General features: G+C 42.1%; 2 protein-coding genes across 3 annotated transcripts in view; one reads left to right on the top strand and one right to left on the bottom strand.

The window, feature by feature from the left end:
* ACOT12 (acyl-CoA thioesterase 12) overlaps positions 1-13,116 on the top strand; it is a 39,961-nt gene extending 26,845 nt beyond the window's left edge. The window contains exons 9-15 of the mRNA XM_066617075.1: positions 1,744-1,799; positions 3,469-3,532; positions 4,525-4,608; positions 7,822-7,955; positions 10,003-10,131; positions 12,026-12,152; positions 12,939-13,116. Coding sequence (XP_066473172.1) covers positions 1,744-1,799; positions 3,469-3,532; positions 4,525-4,608; positions 7,822-7,955; positions 10,003-10,131; positions 12,026-12,152; positions 12,939-13,082 — 738 coding nt within the window. The 3' untranslated portion in view covers positions 13,083-13,116. The remainder of the gene's footprint in view (positions 1-1,743; positions 1,800-3,468; positions 3,533-4,524; positions 4,609-7,821; positions 7,956-10,002; positions 10,132-12,025; positions 12,153-12,938) is intronic.
* Positions 13,117-14,951: 1,835 nt separating this feature from the next.
* ZCCHC9 (zinc finger CCHC-type containing 9) lies at positions 14,952-22,315 on the bottom strand. 2 transcript variants are annotated; one of them, XM_066616026.1, is made up of 6 exons: positions 22,264-22,315; positions 20,080-20,450; positions 19,437-19,587; positions 19,167-19,259; positions 17,609-17,677; positions 14,952-16,748 (listed from the first exon to the last, which is right to left on the bottom strand). In XM_066616026.1, exons 2-6 carry the CDS (start codon positions 20,422-20,424, stop codon positions 16,630-16,632), a joined length of 777 nt encoding a protein of 258 aa, XP_066472123.1. In that variant the 5' UTR covers positions 20,425-20,450; positions 22,264-22,315; the 3' UTR covers positions 14,952-16,629. The 2 variants fall into 2 exon arrangements, with proteins under 2 accessions (XP_066472123.1, XP_066472122.1); XM_066616025.1 differs by lacking the exon at positions 22,264-22,315 and adding an exon at positions 22,152-22,257.
* Between the last annotated feature and the right edge of the window lie 1,250 nt (positions 22,316-23,565).

Below are 23,565 nucleotides of genomic sequence, written 5' to 3'. Positions count from 1 at the left end.
CAGCTCACTCATGCTACATTCCATCCTTTTCCCGAGGGTTTCCCAACAATTAAGAGGTGCTGTGGGGAGAAGGGGAGAAGTACTTCCGTTGCACAAACTTCATTCCACTTGCACGTTAGGATCCATCCATTTTATTCTTGCAGACATTTTAAAGATCTTTTACTGTATTGTAGCCTATTGCTGCTTTAAAGTCATTGTCATTTTATGCTGTTGAATTATGATTATTTTGTTTTGAAACTTGTAGGCCACCCTGAGTATATTTTAACATAGAAGGGAGGGGTGTAATGTATAGGAAAAGGGTTGTATCCAAATTCTTTCTTCGCTCACCTTGACTTGTGATTGCGCAAAAGACCTGTTGTGCAGTGTTGCCAATTATTCCATCTCTGTTCAGCTCCCTCCTACCATATAAAGCCTGTTCCTGACGGCCCTCTATCTTCAAAAGCAGGTTTTCAGGGCTTATTGGGGCTGTAGAGTGAGGGGGGAATCAGTATGAATTTTCCCCAACTTACCATGCATGATTGCAAGACAATGTGAGCAGAAGACAGATTAATATAAGGCACAATAAGAATGTATTTTATTTATAATTTATCAATGCTGATTTATAATTTTCTTAATTTTCTTCCCATTATAGGCACTCTTCAAAAGTGCCTCAGATTAATATTTTACCTGTAGCTCTATCTTTTAAGTCCATGTCCACCAAGGACGGAATAGCTTTATAACTTCCAGCTGTAAACCTAGTGTGTCTGTGAAAACCAAAATTATGTTTTGCTGACTGCTTAATAACTAATATGCACATTTTATCTAAAGCAACCTTTCATCCTAGATAATGCACTTCAAAAAAGTTTAGGTGGGTATGAAGAAGGCCAATTCTATGCTTGGGATCATTAGGAAGGGTATTGAGAACAAAACGGCTAATATTATAATGCCGTTGTACAAATCTATGGTAAGGCCACACCTGGAGTATTGTGTCCAGTTCTGGTCGCCACATCTCAAAAAAGACATAGTGGAAATGGAAAAGGTGCAAAAGAGAGCGACTAAGATGATTACGAGGCTGGGGCACTTTCCTTATGAGGAAAGGCTACAGCGTTTGGGCCTCTTCAGCCTAGAAAAGAGACGCCTGAGGGGGGACATGATTGAGACATACAAAATTATGCAGGGAATGGACAGAGTGGATAGGGAGATGCTCTTTACACTCTCACATAATACCAGAACCAGGGTACATCCACTAAAATTGAGTGTTGGGAGGGTTAGGACAGACAAAAGAAAATGTTTCTTTACTCAGCGTGTGGTCAGTCTGTGGAACTCCTTGCCACAGGATGTGGTGCTGGCGTCTAGCCTAGACGCCTCTAAAAGGGGATTGGACATTTCTGGAGGAAAAATCCATTATGGGGTACAAGCCATGATGTGTATGCGCAACCTCCTGATTTTAGAAATGGGTTATGTCAGAATGCCAGATGCAAGGGAGGGCACCAGGATGAGGTCTCTTGTTATCTGGTGTGCTCCCTGGGGCATTTGGTGGGCCGCTGTGAGATACAGGAAGCTGGACTAGATGGGCCTATGGCCTGATCCAGTGGGGCTGTTCTTATGTTCTTAAATATAACAAAACAAAACCTGGCATGTACAATCTGTCACTTATTCTGAAAATTAGATAACAATGGTTATATTTAATTTAAACAAAGTTTTCAAAAATACAATACACAATTTCAAACAATTTTTTTAAATCTTGTTTTCCTTATTCTGAAGGATGGTTTAAGAAGGTACCATGGAGCTATTGCGCGCAAGCGAATTCGATTAGCCAGGTATAAACAAGCCTTAAAGATAATGTGACTGTTTAAATGCATTTAACAATGTAATTGATTGATAAATTTATATAGCATTCCTTCTCTTCCAGATTCTGTTACAAATGTTTTACTGCCCAATCCTGAACAATGCACGCCAGCTTACCGCCGGCTTGCACTGTTGTAAACGTGCCATAAAGCACCTTTGTGGGCCCTACCGCTGGGCAAGTGCTGGCGCTAGCCCAGCGCTGGCAGGTGCTAGACTAGCACAGAGCGGCCATTGGAGCTCCGTTGCTCAGCGGTTGTGCAGACCGCTGAGCAGCAGAGAGGTAAGTGGGGGCTTGGGGGCAGGTGGGGAGGAGGCATTCGAGGAAGGGGGAGGCAGGCGGAGGGCGCAGAGAGGGTAGGGAGGGAGGCATTTTGTGGAGGGGGAGGAGAGGAGAGGACGGGGAGGAAGTATGCGCAGAGGGAGGGAGGCGGGACCGGTGGAGCAAAGTTCCACCAGATCCAGAATCGCCATGTCAAGCACCACCTGACATGGAGGCTCTTGATTCTCCGCCAACCTTTGGGTCTGCAGAGAATTGAGTAACCCCATTGCAGGGCTACTCAATTTACCGGGGGGGGGGGGAGTAATTTGTCCTGGGGACCTGCCGGCGGCTACCCAGAGCATGCAGGATGTGGTGGTAGCCATTTTCAGCACCGCTGCAGCTCAGGATTGGGCTGTTAAGCTGCAATCCTGTACACACTTACCTAAGAGTAAGTTCTACAAAACTAACATCACAATCTTATGCATGTCTACTCAGAAGTAAGTCCCACTGTGTTCAATGGGGCTTACTCCCAGGAAAGTGTGTAGAGGATTGCAGCCTCAATCACCTCAATCACACTAACGAGCAAACATATTAGGTTTACACTAAAATTCTTATGACTGACCACAATGGAATCAGTAGTCACAATGGAGTGAGAACCTTTTCCAGAAATGTGTTAGTATGTATAGCTCAGTACAGAATATTTGGAGTTACTTGATGCATGGAGGAAAGAGCAAGATCATGCCTACTTACCCTGATCACAGAGTTCCTTATGTAGAGCCTACCCATATAGAAACTCTCCATTCTATATGTCTAATCTGTATGGTTCTGTGTGCCCGATCTGTACCCTGAAAAATGCAGATTATAGATTGCATGGAAAGCACCTATGTACAATTTATTTGTGAGTAGGTTTTGCACAGAAGACCTGATCACCATGTTGAGGTTGGCACAAGACCATCAAGCATGGTTGCAATTCACCTGCCATGCATTTATGATCAAATTTTAGTAGTTTGCCAAGGGCTTTCAAACAACCTGAGGCAGTGACAGGATGTGCCTTCCCCCTAGACTTCTTCCAGTCCTCTCAACTACCATTCTTCACCTGTTTGTTGAGAGACAAGCAAGTCAAGGAATTAGGAGGTACAGAAACTATTTCATTGTATTAGAGGTGCAGGCATAATCTCTAGACAAGGATCTTATAACTCACATTCAATAGCTCCTATTGAAAAAAGCCAAGCTCCTTGGGGCATAAATAACTGTTAAAAGAATAAACAGCTGTTGAGAACCTCTCTCTCGTTGAGAACCTCTCTCTCTCTCTCTCTCACACACACACACACACACAACATTTCCTTAGTTTACTTTTGGCCTTTTTCCCATAACAACTACAGGAAATACGCTTTATTAGAGAAGGAAGACAACTGTATCCCTGATCCCTGGAACCAGGGCAACCAGGTAACATTGATACCATTTGAACGCATATATTGTATATATGTGCACTTGGATGTTTACAATATGCCGAAAAGCTGCTGAAGGAATGGTAAAATTTCATTTTGGTCTACTGCCCTCTGGTTTTCAATTACTATCAGAAACATCGACAAACCTACACTGCCTTCCAGTAAAAATAATTTCAGAGTAATGACTTTTTGAATTTCTATAATGTTTTTGTATTAACATCATTTAGCAGTTAGGTATGTGCATACTAGTTTTTTTTGTAAAGACCAATCTCCAATTTATCATCTAAGGGCGCAATTCGAACCGGCAGTTATACCGGCATAGGTGGCCCTGGAGGGTAGCAAATGTACCATAAATTACGTTTGCGCAAGCCGCACCGGCGCATTCAGATACGCCGATGTGCGGACGAAGGCAGTAGCCTCCGCTGCGGCTCCTGCGCCGCTGCTTGTGTTGGTGCGAGTGCGCTGACACAGCGGCAAAGGTAGGCATGGGGAGGGGGCTTTATTGGGCGGGGGCGGGCCTGGGGGCAGGTGTGCAGGGAGCCGGGGCGGGGCCGGATCCCAACCCCCATCCCTGGGGCGAGCGGAGCGGCTTCAAGCCATTCCGCTCTACTCTGACTTGCGCTACCTCCAGAGGTGGCGTAGGTCCGACGAGACCCATAGGGGCGTGCAGCCCTTACCCACGGGTAAGGGGAAGAGCTTCCCCTTGCCCATGGCTGAGACGCTGCTCACTGCAAACCTGCGTTGGATGCAGTGCAAGCCTCCTGGCTTGCCTGCTCCAGCGCTGGTTTGGATTGCACCCTAAAAGGAATAAATATTATTTATCACTGTTAAAAGCATTCAGTTGAAATGCTGCTAGCCTGACTCTTCTGAGGAAGAAGGGAAAAAAATCTCTGCTTTGTAACTAGTTTATTAAACTCCAGATAATTCAGAAATCTCAGCTCTTTACATTTCTTTTATTGGTTCTTACTGGAAATATACCTTACATTTCAGGTATACATAATCAAAAGCAATATTGCAGCATTGACTGCCCTCGCAGCAAAACCTGGATGGGAAATAACCAGTACTCTAGGCAATGTAAGTTCTGAATTGAAAGATAGTTGCATTTAGATGTTCCAACATTCTAAAATAATGTGAAAGTGTATTTCTGTCCACACTATTAGAAAGGGTATTTCTGTATTTCTTTATGCCACCAGAAACAGGACAAAAAGAGAACCAAACATGATCAATGAACAGTCATAGGATCAGTACCAACAGCTTGACATTCAAGCCTGTCTTCCAGCAGCATAGCAATTAGCAGTCATAGGGAGGGAAGGGGTGAAAAAAACTAATATAGAAATCAATCCGTTGGTTTCATGCTGCTGCTATCACCGACAGGAAGCAGACAAATTATATTAACAGGTTTAGGAAATATTTTTAACACTTCTCATGCAGGTTTTAGACTGCAGAAATATAAATTTGCTTCTACAGGACTGTGTTTGTGATAAAATTACCGACAAAGTTCTTATAGTACTGGGATTTGATACAAATAAGTTTTACATTCTCAGTTTTGCATACTTATTTTCAATAAAGCTGGGAATGATTTGTGTTTTATTTTTTTAAATGCTTACATGTTTTTCGACACTTATGAGATTGACACTGTCGTACTCATGAAACAAATTGTTCTGCTAGTTTATTAAAGGATTGATAAGAAAGGATGATAGAAGGAAATACCATTCATTTGTTCATTTTGTAAAAGATTGTACAATAAAAGGATGAAGCCCCAAAACTTCATGTGTGGAGCATTTCACTGAAGCCTTCCCGTGTCTTCCATGAAATGATTCATGTATAAAATAAGACAACGACCATCCAACTAATTCACTGTAGCCTTTAAAGATGTAATTACTTAACACTGAGGGTGACAACCCAGCTAGCACTTCCATTGTTGGGAGCTCCCCCTGCAAATTTATTTTTTATGTTTTTATGCCACCCTTCCTCCAAGGAGCTCAGAGTGGTGTGCATAATTCCTTCCCTCCTTATGACCTCACGACAACTCTGTCAAGGTACATTAAACTGAGAGACAGTGACAAGCCCAAGATTGCTGAGGTTGCTTCAGATGAAAGCTTCCTCTGTAACCGGAAGGATTCACACATATATGGGCTCCTTCTGATCTTAGAGGATACTTTCACTTGTGAGGAAGCTCCTGATTGCAGAAGCTCTAGTCGGGCTGCCACACTGAAGCTATACATACAGTATTAAAATACCATAAATGAAACCGGTGCTCCCTGGAGCATAAATGCAATTCTGGTTCACAAATGAAAACACCCAGACTTTAAGAATGGCTGTCATACAATTTTTGCCAGTACTTGAGAACTCTGTATCTATTACTAATAAATTATGTCAACATATTATTTTTATTTACATTAAAATTTGAGCTGCTTTTTGACTTAAAGTTCCCCCTCAGTTAGTGTACACATATATTTTGTTAATTTAATTGTATTTCATTAATACAATTTGTATAATTGTAATTTGTATTTGTATGTAAATTGTATAATGTAATTTGTATAAGCAGCACAAAACAAATTGGGAGAACACGTTTTCCAGCACTGAAGGTCTTAACAGAACAAGATGGTCATCACCATGTTCTGAAAACTCAAAGGGAGGAACTGGGTAGTCTTCCTGGTGTAAGGTGTTACAGAAATTGGACATCCAAACCAAGGAAGTCCTGTCTTTGGTACCCAGAAACTGTACTTTGATAGCTGTGGGACACAGAATAGAGCATCTTCCAAAGTTCAGTGGGCAGGATCTTGTGGTTTTAATTTAGACCCACAGAATGTAATAATTAAATAATTCAGTAATTACATGACTTGTTCCATCCAGAGCAAAATTAATACGCGAAACCTAACTTAGGGCTCAATCCTAACCTGTGCTGGAACAGGCAGGCCGACTGGCTTGTGTATCCACCTTGGGTTTGGTGCAGGCTGGGGCGCAACTTGGAGTAAAGGGAAACACCCCACCTAACAGAGCAAAATTAATACCCGAAACCTAATTTAGGGCTCAATCCTAACCTGTGCTGGAACAGGCAGGCTGACTGGCTTGTGTATCCACCATGGGTTTGGTGCAGGCTGGGGCGCAACTTGGAGTAAGGGGAAACACCCCAGCAGCTCTATGGGGATACTTGGATCTGTACCCATGATTCTGCGGATTCAAATCTGAGCGGCCCAAGTAACACCGCTCAGGCTGGGGACAAGGATTGGGATCCAGCTTGTGCTGCTGCGGCTGGTCCCACCCCCCTCCAGCCCAATCCATCCCCCTGGGCTGCCCTCTCCCCACCCAGAAACATCCCCTCCCACCCTCTGCCCTGTCCCACCAGCTGTGCTGGTCCGCCCAGACTGACTCTTACATAGCTACTACCAAGCTGGAATCGCTAGCATACTGAAACGGAGACGCCTGCATTGGCTTGGTCATGTTGTGAGAATGGATGATGGCCAGATCCCAAAGGATCTCCTCTATGGAGAACTCGTGCAGGGAAAGCGCCCTACAGGTAGACCACAGCTGAGATACATCTGCAAGAGGGATCTGAAGGCCTTAGGAGTGGATCTCAACAGGTGGGAAACCCTGGCCTCTGAGCGGCCCGCTTGGAGGCAGGCTGTGCAGCATGGCCTCTTCCAGTTTGAAGAGACACTTGGCAGAGGCAAAGAAGGAAGGCCCATAGCCAGGGAAACAGACCAGGGACAGACTGCACTTGCTCCCAGTGTGGAAGGGATTGTCACTCCCGAATCTGCCTTTTCAGCCACTCTAAACGCTGTTCCAGAACCACCATTCAGAGCGTGATACCATAGTCTTTCGAGACTGAAGGTTGCCAACTACCAACTTCTGCCATGCATGGGGCTGTTTTCTACTTCCAAGTCACCACGAACATGCTTTATGGCACATTTGCAATGACTGGGAGCTGGCACTAGGGACTTGTGTTGGCTGAGGGAGGGGTTGTATTGTGCCATTAATCTCTCCAAAATTGTTTATTCTTCCCACACCATTTTCCTCATATTTCCTGTTTCTTTATAGTGTGTCCAGCTATTTCAACTGCCTGCACTCCTAATATTAAACTATTATTAATAGAAATATTTGATCACAGTCTTTGCCCTATAAGCTACAGAATTGGGTAACTGATACTTTAACTAGTCACCTATATTTTTTCTGAGACTTTTATATTAAATATTAAATAGTTTAACAGTCACAAAATTTGCCAAAGTTGTTCATATGAATCTGCAAGTTTGCATTTTTTAAAGAAATATCCCATTTTTGCTTCAGATCAAAGTGTTCTCTCTAGTGGAGAAAGATAGTTTGTCTATCAAGATTGAAATGCAAGTACATGTACCTTCAGAGCTAGCTTTCTCCCTTTTATCTGACTTCACACTCCACGTGCACTGGGACCCACACTGTCTGTAAGTATAATTTTATATTTTTAAGGGAGTATGAGCAGTCATGTTCATGTTTAAGTGGTGCAAGTAAGTCCTCACATAACTTACTAACCAAATTAATTTGTCAGAATTGTTTCACAACATTCAGTAAATCAGTCAGTGTGGCAATAAAGAAAATTTAAATGGGTTGTGTAATGACTAGTTTAGAGTTTATATTATTATATATAGAAATGAAAGGAAAGCTTTTAATAATGGGACTGTCTCACTGAAGATGGCTAGAGGGGGGTACAAACACTTGTCAAGTGATGCCTTTGGGAAGAAGACAGAACTTTTGATAATGGATATAGACATCTGAAGAATAGAGAATTGTTTTTTCAGTCTTTTGGAAGAACAGATAAAACAAAGCCAAATTCATGCAAAATGTCGCAGAGAATATTCTAAGAGGATCTGTAGCATATTCCTTCATCGGAAAGATGCAAGTTGAATGTGTTGCCAGAACTGCCAGGTCTTAGGGAATTTCCTGTATGTGCAATTTCAGGTACTCTTCATAATGCAACACTGCCTTAAGCATGTTTACTTGTATATGTTGTCCACACAGCTTAATGAGATGTATTCCCCAGAAAATGTAATTAAGGTTGCAATAAGCTTAATAAAAATTAACTTCATTTCGGTCTGTAATGTGTGGGGGCAAGAATTCTTATCTCACAAACTGTGCCTCAGCAAATATCTAAAACTACATTACTCAGGAAAGGGGAAAAAAACGTGTTAAGATGTGCTATCCTGTTGCTCAGAAGTGGTCCAAATTGTTCTGCAGTAACAACAGAGAGATCAAAACTGTTGCAAAAGAAGCAAAAGGGGGGGGGAAGGCTATTGGGAATGTGTATTAAAGGTATATCAGTCCTGACAGTTATAGTGAATACAGTATTTTTTTTTCTTTTCCAAATATAATCTGTCCCTTTCGTGTTTCCAGATTTCAAAAATATTAAACTTTTTCCTGTTTTGTTCAGTAAGTTAAAACTCAGTGCAATCCTTTGCATGGCTAGTCAGAAGTAAGTCCTGCTGAGCTACTACCCGGTAGGCATGCATAGGATTGCAGGCTTAGTAAGGCTGAAATTATAATTATAGTACATCTGAAATATGTGAAGATAATTATTAGTTACAGGGATTTATCTACATTGTATGTAAAAGTTTTAACTATCTTACTAGTTCTAACAGAAAGGCATTTAGAAAGTGGACAACTGGGGAAGCAGCGAGAGATGCAAAGCTGATTGGACAGTTTAAAAGGCTTACAGCCCAATCCTATCCTTTCTCTCCTTCACTCTTGTACTCATGCTAAAGATGGGATCACTGTGGCCAGAGAGAGTGGAGGGGCATAGCAGGAAGCCTCAACAGGGAAAGGGGATTTAAATCCTGTTACGCCTGCATAAGCCTCCCACTCTGCAGTGGGTCTCCTCGAACCTGTACTAGTGATTTCCCTAGTTAGCTGCCCTGGGTCCCGTTAGGGAGAAGGGTGGGATAAAAATAAAGTTTTATTATTATTTATTATTATATTATATTATTATAATATATATATTATTTCTCTGAGAAAAGGAGGCCTGTAGTAAAGGGGATAGGATCCAGCACACGCCATCACTGCTCCTTTCCCACTCCTTCCTGCTTCCCCCACCATTTTACCTGCCTCAGCAGGTCTTGGCATGTCCGGGAACACAAGTGGGAAGACCCAGGGCTTCCCATCAGGGCTCTAGCCACAAGCTACTGGAAAGTGCTTTACGGCTGCCTTGGTACAGCAGCCACCAGCAGAATGTGTATTCTTCTGGCAGCTGAAGCCCATAGCATTGGGCTATTTAGTAAGCTGGATTTCTAGATGAGGTTTCTCCATTCTTTTGTTCCTCTTCCCTACCCAACTGTGGTAATTGTCTACTAAAAAAATACAGTATGAGCCTACCCAAGAAGCACTGTAACCTAGCTTCAACAATTCCTTAATCAGGAAAGAAACGATACATTCTGACAATAATTAAGATTGTAAAGAATGTGTCTTAACTTCATTTCTCTATGCCACTTCTACTTGCAGAACTTGTAGGGTACTTGAAAGCGTGACTAAAGAGGACAAAATATACCACATTACATCCCCGTCTGTGAATGGAAACAAGCCCAATGATTTTTTAGTTCTTGTGTCTCAAAAAAAGCCCAGTGAGGCTGGGTAAGTTTGAAAAACACAACTCTAATTGCAGTTAAATTCAGTTGTAACCACTTGCCATGTATAAAGCAACAGGGCCCACAAGCACAGCAGTTAAATTCAGTGAAAATCTGGATGAAATTTTTTTTAATTAATTGGGGTTAACCAATTACTTGGCAGTCCTTTGTATCACAAAATAAAGTAAGGAATGTCTGTCTTTTTAAATATGATAGCTCTTAAACTCAGATGGTTACTTTATGGTACCAGGTACTTCAACATATATATTTTTTGAATTGTCCTGTTAATAAGAAATTTTAGACTTGGTAGCTTTGAATCTGATTTGCAAGAATGCATGAGAACAGCAGCAATTACCCTCTTTTTTTGGTTTGGTTCAAAAATCAAGAATGAAACCAAATCTTACAGGTGGCCTAGCAGCAGCTGAAATGTTAGTTTGCTGGCTATGGGATTTTCCTAGGCTAATCAGTGGGCCACTGGGTCCTTCTGTGAACCATTTCTATACATCTGGACCCCTTACTGCCAATCAACAAAGATGCTTGGTCCCAGGAGGTCAAAGAGTGAATGTCTTCATGATAGCAGCAGTAGGGGAGGTTAGGGGGCATGGCAGAGGAGAGGAGGAGGAAGATAATACAGTGATGCCTCGCAAGTCTAAATTAATTCGTTCCGTGAGTCGTTTCGTATTGCGAAAATTTCATCTTGCGAAGCACGATTTAAAACAAACAAAAACAAAAAAAAAATGCAAAAAATTCATCTTGCGAAGCACGGCCATAGAAAAATTTGTCTTGCGAATCACCAAAAAAATCACAAAACGCTTTCGTCTTGCGAGTTTTTTGTTGTGCGAGGCATTTGTCTTGCAAGGCATCACTGTAAAAATAGGGGGTGTCAAAATGAAGCGTCTGAAGAATATTCTGACGTCTTTCAAAGTTTTCCACTTGCCACAAAGTGATGCAGGTCTCTTCACTTCATACTGAGTGACAAAGAAACGTGCAGACAAAATCCTCTGTTCAGTGCAGTTTTGGAGCATGTGGGTCAAACTAGACCTGCAGTTTTAAAGAGTGATGCTTTATTCAGGAAGTGCTGCCCTTTAACTAAAAGCAGCCACAGAAGAATCTAATTTAAATCTGGACTATAAGGCATGCAAAAGAAAGGAATTATGTTCCCTTGAGTCATTTTCTTGCCAAAAAACAGCCCGGGGAGGGTGCCATTTCCTCCCTCAAGTGGTTATTTGTAGTTAATAATACTGGGATAAAGGGTTAACTCTTCTCTCTGCACATATTGTGATTCCGATCTGAATCACACTATGACTGCTTTTAGCAGTAGTACTTCAGAGATTAAACACTCCTCTTTAATATTCAATTAGCTGCATAACTAAGGTTATGGTTTAAACCAGGGGTGCTCAATAGGTGGATCGCGATCTACCGGTAGATCACGAGGCAAAATGAATAGATTGCGGAGTGCCGACCCCCCCCTTCAGGTGCCTCTGAGAGGAAACGCCAGGAGTAAGGCCCATTGTACTCAATGGGGCTTACTCCCAAGTAAGTGTGGCTAGGATTGCAGCCTCACAGCCTAATCCTAGGCATGTCTACTCAGGAGTAAGTCCTGTTATACTCAGTGGGGCTCAAGGTACACCAACATACATTGAACACATAAATGTTATATGTTATGATGGCGCGAACATTGTGAAAAGAACTCTGGTAGATCTCTGGGCCTTGCTGGGTTTCAAAGTAGCTCTCGAGCCAAAAAAGTGTGAGCACCCCTGGTTTAAACACACCACCTTCCAGATTGAGCAATTATTTTATGACCAACAGGATAGTCTTAAACCAGCTGCAAAATGGGAAAAAGTATTTCAGCAGTTCCAATTTTTTGTTTCATAGTTTAACACTACTCTTATTGCATTTAGAGACCCTTACATAATAGCTGTGAGGTCAGTGGCCTTGACATCTGTTCCACCTTCTAATAAGGACTATTGCAGAAGTGAAATTCAGTGTGCAGGATTCTTGATCTACAGTGGTGACAACTCCTCATTGGTAAGTAGCTTTATAATTAAATAGTTATTTGATACATTTTATTCACCCGCTATCTTCATTCTGCAGTGAAAAAATCTTATTTTTTACTATTAGAAGTACAAATGTATATGCATTATTTCCTTTCACAATCTGAGGCACATGTGGACTTTCAAACAAAGCTGAATTCTCTCTGTTGTCCTGGAGCCAAGGAACTAACCATGAGTCAAGTTGTTGTTTTCAAATATTTAGTGATTCAGATAACAAATCTTTTAAAAAGAATTTTCAGATATTGTAGTTGAAATGTACAGCCAAACAGTGCCTGGTTTGTTAAGATCAAAATGTGAAATTATTTCTGTCACCATGGCAAATGTGCAGTGCACCCTGGACCTTCCTACCATATGCAATCTTCCTTCCATCAATCTGATGAAAAAAGCTACAGTATATAGTTTTGTATTGAAAGCCTGGCTTGGATCTTCCAAAATAGCTTCTGTGTGGTTCATGTGCAATTTGATCGCAAGGACATTTAAATTCCCTTCCCAGATGAGTCTACAAAATGACATGATAATGTCAGTGCTGTACTTCTCTGAGGTCCTGAAATGGTGGCATGGGTATTTTCTGCAAACGAAGGTAATTCCACATAAAGGAATTTAATTATCGTACCCACATGCAACTCTGACCACTGAAAAGTGAGACAAACAACACTTGTATCAAGCCCAAGATGTTCACTGTTGGGCAGAATGAGATTATTTCCGAACTGGCAAATTATTTCAAGAAATCACTCATACTGACCTTTTCAATATTTTAAAGGTGTCTTACTTCAACCAAGGAACACCTGGTATTATGCCTTATTTTGCTACAAATCTTGGTGACCTATCAAAATCAGTTGAGAAGACAGCTTCTATGTGCATCCAGTTCTTGGAGTTAGAGAGCAGCAAGATCAACAGCATTTAGTTAAGTAATACTGAATGAAGGATGTTAAAATGACTAACAGTTAAATCTTGTGCATAAACTGTGACTCAGTAATATTAATAAAATCAATTGCCAACTACTTTTTCATCAGTACCTATCTGGTTAAAGTGCTAAGTTGTCCAAGACTCCACTGAATTATGATTCCCCAAGCAATCTCCAAAGCTCCATTATATTCATGTCATTGAAATTTACATTTCTCTACACAAAGTATATTGACTTCTCAGTTCACATTGGATGTAAAGCTACACTGATACTGTAAAGAATCCATGTAGTCTATTTCAATTAAATTACATGAAGTTGCATTCTTTGTGCATAGAACCTTAGATAGACGTAGCCGTATAATTTAACATGACTAAATTTTGATTTATACTGAGACAGTATTCCTTATGTGCAGCCCTGGAGATGAGGCATTTCTGGTGGTAAACACTAGACCCTTACAGACTTATTTCAACATCCTAGGCTTGGTCTTGTTTAACTGGTAGACATATGCAGTGTAATTGTCTTGATCTTACATCCTTACAGTAAAATATAAAATGATAGGCACAAAGATCCAATATACTTCAAACTCCAGTCAATGATTCTGTTTAACCATAATTTATAATAAATTATTAAAATAATATTTTTCTTCATTTCTTTTGTATTCTTAAAAAAAAACATTTGCCTGAAATATGTTCACCATATGCTTAAATTACAAAATATGAAAAGTGTGACCCAGGAACCCAATTCCACTTCTTTGATACTGTGTTGGAAGTGAATGAACGTAGGTTATTCAACAAATACCTTTGGCTCTTGTGATTGAAAAAGATGGGAGTTAGGCCACAATAATCTAGGATTCTACAAGGTCCCCTAAACTGGTGAATTTTTAAGAACAATTTTCCTTCAGTGCTACTCCACCATCAAATCCTAAGCCTGCTTTGATAACGCACCAGCACACTACAGTTGTACTAGTCTCTATTTCGTTTCATACAGCAGACCAAATAGCATTCATGGAATCTGCTGAGGGCTGGAAGTGATGTCATTAATAAGCAGGAAGTGACCAGAAATAAGCACTTTTTTCTCATTTAGCAACTCATTAGCTGCAAGTGATAGAAGATGAAAATATGATGAAGATTGCATATTTTAAGATACAGGAGACCCCACTCATCATGTGGGCCACCCTTTCAGCAGTGCTGCTTCTGCCAAGGCATCACTTTGTAGTTCAGTAGCTGAGAGGTGCTCTGCAAAGTGACACCACAGCAGAAGCCATGCTGCTGACAGGCTGGCTTGTGTGATGTGGGCTCTTCCCAATGCCCTGGCAGCTTCTCCCTTTCTCACCCCCTTGCCTCATACTGTTCCTTGCCTTCTCTCCCTCCCCAGTGCCTTGGCAGAAGCAGTGCTGCTGAAAGGGTGGGCTGTGTGATAAATAGGCTCTCCCAGTACTGCCCTTTCAGCAGTGCTACTTCTGTCAGTAAGTCATTTCACAGCTCAGCAGCTAACAGTGGTGCTGGGAGAGCCCAATTATGCAGGCCAGACAAAGACACTCCTGCTCTATCCCATGTTTCACTGCAAAGTGCTAGGGTCCTTGTACTAGTTTAAACTTCTCGCCTATCTGAAACAAGATTATTTGCTGCTTCTTTGTACCACATTCTGTTTACCTGATGGCGCAGTGGCCAATATGAATTCAGCTGCAAAATTTTGTTTCTCACTAAAATGATTCCAAAATGACTCAACTTTTAGTTTACTTTGTGTTCTCCTTCACATTTTTGTGGTTTGTGATCTGCTTGGACCAGAAGCACAGTCACATCACTTATATTTATATCTATTATAGGATTCATAAACTCTTTAGAAACCTTAGGAGGTACAGAGGGCAAATGTAAGTGAATAAGCGTTTATTTTCTGAGGTATAAAAGCAATAAGACCAAAAGGAAGGAGGTAAAGAAAACAGAACTATAATAAAAAAAAACACTGTAGTCAAATTATAATTTAATGCATTCTTTAAAAATAGAATATAAACCAGATTACGCAATAAACAATTACGTGGCTTTCAAGTCAGCAGAAGAACCAAGATTAGCAACACAATCTTGCATAAAACTATTTGGAGATCCTCAAACTGTGACACACAAATTGCTACCAGTGATCACTTCCACTGAAGTAAATGACAACAGGAATTACTAGGAAAAATTACTTTAGAAAGTACATGGGCAGTGCAGTTATAAGGCCTTGGAAATCTGGCTCAGAACCTTTTGCAGGTCATTTATAACCAATCCTATGCATGTCTACTCAGAAGTAAGAAGTAAGCCTGAGGCTGCAATCCTGTCCATAGTTACCTGGCGGTAAGCCCCATGGACTATAATGGAACTTACTTCTAAGTAGACATGCACAGGATTGGGCTCCAAGTCATTTCTATGGCAAGAAGTGTTTGCAAAGCATTTCACCAGTATTATCTTAATAAAATCCTTACAACAACCCTGGAAAGGCAAGTATTATTGTCCTCATATTGCAACTGAGGCTATGAAAGAGTGGCTTACCCAAGGCCACCAAGCATGGTGGTGATGAGATTGAAAGCAGGGAGGTTTTGATTTGTAGATCAGTATCCAACACTGCAAGAATACACTTATTCACAAAACATAAGAATCAGGTATACACAGTGCATTCCTGTGCATGTTTACTCAGAAGTAAGCCCATTTAATTTAGTGAAAGCTCACTTCTAGGTAAGTGCATACAGGATTGTAGCCTTGGTATACTGATTTATTTAAAAAGTTACCTTATTAACTATTTGATACAACAACAACAAAAAACACTTAGGTTGCACTTGATAATCAAGTTGTACGATCAACCCTGCTATTAAAATGTTTAAACATAAAATGTTTAAACATAAAATCGTTTCCCAAGTAAAAATGTTCTTGACTTACAGCCCAATCCTATCCAACTTTCCAGCACCAGTGCAACTGCAATGCAACCCTGGGGTAAGGGAATAAATGTTCCCATACCTTAAGGAGGCCTCTGTGACTGCATCCCCAACACAGGAAGCAATGCATACCCCATGGGCACAGCAGCACCGGCACTGGAAAATTGGATAGGATTGGGTCCTTAATGTCTCATTTCTATAAATATGGCAAAAGGGAAACAACTTCAAAGCTGTTCAAGAGGAATGAATTTTATTCTGGCACTTTTTTGTACCAGTTAGTTTAATTTCCAAGAAAGAGTTTCAGCTATTGCTTGTGTCCCATCCCGCCTCCAATTTGGCTACTGGTATCACTAGTCACACGTGATAAACATGTGACTTAAGTGGCAAGGCTGGTTAGTAAGCTATTAATTGCATAAGTTCAGAGTGAGAGAGTGCCATACAGCATTTTGCTACAGGTTGACCTACAAACCATTTCTCTACCCCACCCTATTTACAGCAGGTTTTCATTAACTGATCATCGTTTCCCAAGTAAACAAGAACAGCGTGATCATACCATTATGGTTTCCTCCAAAACTATAATCCATAATCCAGTTCCTTATTTATATGCCACACACTGAGAACTATTATGATTCCAGATGGTAATCAAAAGTTAACTACTTTAGCTACTTTTGGTTTTGATTTTTGCCATTTTGGGCTCTCTAGAATTTCTTCATAATCTGCACTCATTCCTTTGGACCATCGACCAACAGTTAATACTTGATCTGTGAAGCACAAAGAAAACAGACATGCACAGTCAGCTTTGCTATATTCCATATAAATAACTGAAAAAATATGATACTATTATAGAGCACTGAGCTATGCCATCAGTCCAGTTAACACAACAGATTGTATCCTAAGGTGATCCTCAGATCTGGTTTCTTCCTGTTTGTATAGAGGGGCGGGACGATACAATTTTTGCCCCTTCCCTAACTGTTCTGAACATTTCCTCCGGAGGGCTTGGAGACCCTAAAGAGGCAGTGAAAATCACTCCTCCTCACTTGTGCACAATATTTCTTCCGTGAACAGAAGGCTACCTTAGGATACAGCTCAACATATTTATTACAAATAAATTGCACAATAACCTTCATTTTAATGCACATTGTAATGAAATCAAATTAAAGCAGGTCATACAAGAAGAACTGCCAATTTAAAACTGGAAATGTGAAGGTCTGGGAACATTCAGGAAAATTTGAAGGACGTTTCCCATTGTCTTCAAATGCTTCTCTTTTCATTTTTCCAGTGGAAAAATTGGAAGAAGAAAAATTGAGAAAAACTTGAGTTTTGTTTTGATGAATGAGTAAAATGTTCTTTAAAGCAAGGTATACACATATTATTTTAATTGCCCTTTATTTATATGTAAGACTATGTATAGTATTAAGCAATTTCAATTCCTGTATACTGTAGACATATACTACTGTCAAAACATATTGCCTGCTTGTGATTCTTCCAATCTTCTATACAATATAGAAGAAACACATCTTTGTTTGGAAATATGTTCAAAATCAAGAAGCAATCTAATTCACAAAAGAAAATAAATTAAACAATTACTGTCTTGATAAACAGAAGGTCCTCTCATCCTCACCTGAATTTTGGTTCTCTGGACAATCTTTTTTGAAGTGCTCTACAGATCCACAAATCCTGCAAGAACCTCCTAAGAGAGAGATACAAAGTATATATTTCATGAATATATGAAATGAATCAAGATTATATTCATATGAATATATTTCAAGACTATATCTGAAATGTAAATGTGTAATGGAAATGCACAAGATACCTCAAGGAGATAGGGAATGGTGTCAACAGTGGCCCCTTGCTTTCGCAGGCAAGCATGGGTTTAACAGCAGGGCCTTAGATTGCAGTGAGTGTGCTGCACAGCTGCAGCTACTCAAAGGCAATAGGACCCTCAGGGATAAAAGCAGCACCCACAGGAAGGAAAGGGGTGTGGGTAATAGAAGGAGGAAAGCTTGAGTAAAGAGACTGGATTAAAGGATTAATTGACTGAGGAACTAATGGCTGATGGACTACTGGAACTGCTGATAGACTAACTGACTAAAGGACAGATGGGTGAATGGACTTTGGAGACTGCTAGAGATTGGTATGTGGCTGCCATGCCCAAGACCTGTTGAAGTCCAAGGTGCTGCTGTAGTGGTGGGAAGAGCTGCAAGTAGGAGAGGGGAGGAAGAAGGACCTCTGCAGGTTGAACAGGTGAGCTACCCTGGTGGTGGGGTCCAGCAGTGCTGCAGGGCAGAAACAGGGCCACTGTTGGGGAAAGAAGGGGAGCTAGTTAGCTTAAAGTGGTATAATTCTCTAAGTGAAGCTTGGACCAGGAATCTGGCAAAACAATGTGGATAATGATAAAGATTTGTGCATGTCTAGCATAAGCTAGCATCTAGTTACTGCATAAACAGGAAAACAAAACTCATTGTGCATGTGTGTTCATATCAGAATTACAAGGACAAAACAGTTCTATAGATGATGTCTTGTGCATTGTGACATCAGGATAACTACTACAACAAGGAAGAATTACCATTTAATAAGGCTTCTTCAGTTTTTTGAGTTATCCACTCCAATTTTTATGTTGATCTAGAAATGTTTACAGAGAAAAACTTTCCCAGTCAGCTTCGATACTTCACTGAAAGATATTCCAAGTGTTCCCACTAAGTAACCCAGACTAGAAATGGCCCTGACTCTACTGAATAGCAGACCCCCTATCACAGGGCAAGAGGCTTTTAAAACTCAAGAGTGATTTCAGAGCCTCTCATGTCACAGCAGGTCAGCAGCTGCTGCTATATTTCAGAGAATCACTAAAAACCCCTCAAGTGTGTAATGGGGTTTTCTGGATGAGGACTAATATGGTCAACATGCAGAGAGAATACTGCTCTCCTTCAATGTGTATCCCTAAAAAACACATTTGTGTTTGTTCTTCCACGTAAATATTTTTGTGTAGCCTTTGTGGCACTCCCTTTGGAATTTCAGGAATAAGTGTTTCTATAGTAACCTGTGCTAAGACACTAATTCATGAGAAAAAAAATCTGATAATCTGCTGCTGAAGAAACAAACTCTCAGAAGAGGCAACATATCCCTTTATAAGGCTATCAAGTGCATTCATTAACGAACATTATATAATAAAACACTTTTACCTTCAGCATAAAGTCCTTTGGGATTATCAGGACATGACCTTGAAAGATGTCCCATCTCACCACAAATGAAGCATTTTGCATATGGAAATTGTCCTGTAAGAGATCAGTAATGTTCATGTTATCAGAGAAATAAACACTAAAATCAAATTACAATCTACAATAAGAGGCAATATTTCTGTAATCTGTAACAGTTAACAGTAGTGTTGAAACGTATTCCAGAAGGCACAGGCATTTGCCAAGCCCACCCCCCATAAATTATACTGCACATACCAAGAGATGGATCTATTTTTGCTCTGCATTTGTTGATTTCATGCTCTGTAGATCCACAGCGGTAACAAATTCCAGTTCCCATATCCTGACTTTCAAGTACAGCTGGGCAATCTGCAACTCCATGTCCTGGTTTTCTGCAGTGGAAGCACACCTTCGGCAATACAATGTGAATTAGTAAATGTAATGTTTTCGGTGCCGCCACAGCTGTGTGCATGAGAGCTCAGGTTTGGGCTGCCTGATGACTTTTCTCATGTTCTTTTTTGAATTTTAGCAATTTGCTCAGAAGTGCTGTATATTTCAATGCTTTTCCTTTAATAAAAAAAAGTTTTGTTCCCCACAGTAGAAAAACCATCCATATCTCTCTAGGCCCAACATAACTCAGAGGGGTGTTGTAAAAAAAACAGAAAAGACAGAAAAAAATTGTTGACAGAAAAAAAGTTGACAGTTGTTGACAGAAAAAAGTTGAATTTATCTCACTTTGCATATTTAACCTGATTTTCAGTCATGTCACTTCCTAACAATTAGCATTCAGAGTACATTTAAGATCATTAAAACTGCAGATGGATGCAAGAAACTAATTCACTTACAATGGATCTTAGCATTAGAGAGCAAAAGAAATAAAAGCAACAGAGCAGTGTCTTACCATTGTGTTCTTCTTGACTTCCTGCCTCTTCACTCTTCTCACCTCTCGCCGCCTGTCTTTTTTCAAGGCTGTTGCTATTTCTGTCTTTGCTTCATGGCTGTCAATCACATTTCCATTATGTAACACCTGTGAGTTTTGTTTTAAATATTCCATGAAACCATTAACATCTTCATTCAGATAGTCTTTTTTCTTCTTATTTTTCTTCTTCCCATGGGTACTTCTTAAAAAAGAGCACTGCTTATCATTTGCAGCTGTATTTCCAGCATCACTCTTCAACTCTTCCCATGGTGTTGCATCCAGTGCCTTCTTGCTGTGGGTAACATTGGCCCGAGCCCACCTGGTCATGACTTCAGCCAAAGTTTTCTACAAGACTTTAGAATAAATACTGTTGATTAGGTTGACGTGATTCAGTTACTTACATTAACGTTGCTTAATATGGTGAGTGCATAACACCACTAGAATTATAAAAAATATTCAGAGGAACTTCAGTTGCAGGGGAGCAACAGCCTACACCTGCATCTCATCCTCATGAGCTACCCAGAGGAAACAGATGGGCTGCTTTTCATCTGATCAATTATAGATCTGGTAATTGATGCGATGCAACAAACACCAGTAAGAGGCTCAGGACAGATGAGACCACTTTTTAGAGCATGTGAAAAGCGTATACTGGAGTTCTGCCTGCTGAGCCAAGTCTCCTACCACTGTTTGTCACATTGTGTTGCTGGTCCCACTGCCAGGCAGTGAGGGGTCTGGGGGGGGGGTCCCATGAATACCACCAGACACCACCTTGAGTACCACTGGTTGAGAAACACTGCTCTAGCACTTAAACTCAGAAAGAAAAAACGTTCTTTCAAAATTAAGGTTTCAAAACCTTTTACTGTCCAATTCACTCCCCCAAAGCATATATCTCAAACTAACAGACTGCTAATGTGCCCCATGACAGCCATATAGAAGCCATCAAAGCGTAGGGGGACCAGATACAAAGGGAGACAGAGTGCCTATATCTTTGTATAGAAGGGGGAATTTGGGTTGGTGCAGGTCAGCATGGAAGAACTTAAAAAACCGCACCTGCCCAAACTTCTACAGGGTCATGCAGTGGGTGGGAAGGCAGGTGACACAGGGCCTCACCACAGGAGTCCTTCGAAAAGTGCCACCGCCATGTGAGGCGCCCAAGCGTCCACGACCCATGCGCAGAGCGTGGAGAGTGCAGAGTGCGTGGGTTGTGGGTGCCTCACACAGCAGTGGCACTTTTTGAAGGACTCTGGTAGGGAGGCTCTGCCTCACCTGGTATGGCTTGTGGGTGCTTGGGTACCTCACATGGCGGTGGCACTTTCTGCCTGGTGGGGAGGCTCTGCCTCACCTGTGTGTGGGTTATGGGTGCTTGGGCGCCTCACACGGTGGCGGCACTTTTTGAAGGACTCCAGTGGAGAGGCTCTGCCTCACCTGCACATGGGTTGTGGGTGTTTGGGTGCCTCACATGGGGGAGGAGCTTTCTGAAGGACTCCTGTGGAGAGGCTCTGCCTCACCTGCGTGTGGGTGCTTCACATGGCGGCCGTGCTTTTTGAAGGACTCCTGTGGAGAGGCTCTGCCTCACTTGCGCGTGGCTGGTGGGTGCTTGGGCGCCTCACACAGCAGTGGTGCTTTCCAAAGGACTTTGGTGGGGAGGCTCTGCCTCACCTGTGCATGGACTGTGGGTGCTTGGGCGCCTCACAGGGCGGAGGAGCTCTCAAAGGACTCCAGTGGGGAGGCTCTGCCTCACCTGCCTCCCATCCACCACCGTCCCTGCTGGTCTATACAATGGCTAAGGGCACAGGCACTCTGACCCCCTTCTCCAAAGGCACTGCAGGCCCTGCACACAGCAGGAGGTCCATGGAGTGCCTGCATGTGGCTCACAGCCCTCAACAGCCCCTTGCCTCAAAGGTCACGTGGACACATCACCCAGAGCCCTGCTGGGCACCAGCCCCCTCTGTGCCCGTGGAGGGCACTGCCCAAGGGGCGACTGCGGCTGCGCACTGCTGCCCCCGCCACTCGAGCCCTCTCCCCCTTCACCTCCGTCTCCCAACAGCCCCTACCGGCCGCGGGCACTTCCACGGTCCACCCTCCGCTTCACTGGCCTCAACGAGGTTCCCCGGAGCACGAGGCGTCACCAGGCTACGAAAAACCTCCCGCGCAGTAGAAACTCACAGGCTGCGAGGGAGAGAGCGGCGCCACCGGACCTCGGGACCCTGCACTTCCTGGAGGTGGGGCGAGACCGGAGGCGTTGCTATAGGAAACAGCAGGGTGCGGAAGTAAAGCTCCGAAAGGTCCTCAGGCGTCAGAGAAGTGCGCATGCGTAAAACAGCAGAAGGCTCTTGAAACACACACGCTCAAGGATATGCAGTACAAGGCATTGTCCACTAGGGGGAGTGCTGGCCAAAGGAGGATATGCTCTCTATTAATTCCAAAGGGGAACATTCCTGATGGGATGTTTCAGAGCCCAGTTAGGCTGCAGTCCTGCACGCACTTTCCTGGGAGTAAGCCCCATTGAGCACAATAGGACTTACTTGTGAGAAGACATGCAGAGGATTGTGGTGTTAGAGAGCGGCAGTCCCAGATTTGACCTGCATGTATCAGGGATGGGGGGGGGGAGGCAGATGAGGCAGAGCCTCCCCACCAGTGTGCTTCAACAAGTGCCACCGCCGTGTGAGGCACCCAAGCACCCACACTCTTGCGCTTGCGCATGACTTCTGTTCCCACAACACCACACTGAAAACAGTCACTCGTTAGAGGTGTTATTCAAAAGGAATTTAAAGTCATGTGCAAGCTGCAATTTTATAAACTCTTACCGGGGAGTAAGCCCTATTGACCTTAATGGAATTTTGGAGTAAACACACATAGGATGGTGCTGGCTGGTCGTCTGAGTAGGAAAAATGCTTATTTTTCATAAACTTTAGAGACAGAGGTGTTTGTTTCCAGTAACTAAGGGCCCAGTCCTATCCAATTTTCCTGCACTAGGGCAGCTGCAATGCAGCCCAGAGGTGAGGGAGCAAATGTTCCCTTACTTTGAGGAGGACTCTGGGACTGCCTTCCCACCAAAGGATGCAGCACATACCCCATGGGCATTGCTGCACTGGCCCTGGAAAATTGGATAAGATTGGGCCCTAAATTAGGATTAGAGCCTAATCCTCTGCATGTGCACAGCAGCACTGATTTAAAACAAAGAATAACAATTCTTACTGAGGAAGATAACAGTTCTCAACCTTTTCAGTATATAATCTGATGATTGCTAGTGTGTTTGTATTTCCAAAGTGGTATTCTTAGAACACATTTATCTGTCGTAAGCCCTATTTAAAATGAATGGGACCTAATTTTTAATGGACCTGCACAGGATTGTGCTTATACTATAGTTTGTTGCTCTGGCCTAACCTCTGACATCCCAAGTACATGCAAATCATATACAATTTTATTATATTATCTATTGATATTTTATTTAAATAGCTTTGGAGA

This window comes from Tiliqua scincoides, chromosome 2 (genome assembly GCF_035046505.1).
Source record: "Tiliqua scincoides isolate rTilSci1 chromosome 2, rTilSci1.hap2, whole genome shotgun sequence".
NCBI lineage: Eukaryota > Metazoa > Chordata > Lepidosauria > Squamata > Scincidae > Tiliqua > Tiliqua scincoides.
The sequence above is the reverse complement of the archived record's forward strand: the minus strand, read 5'-3'. Positions and strand labels throughout refer to the sequence as shown.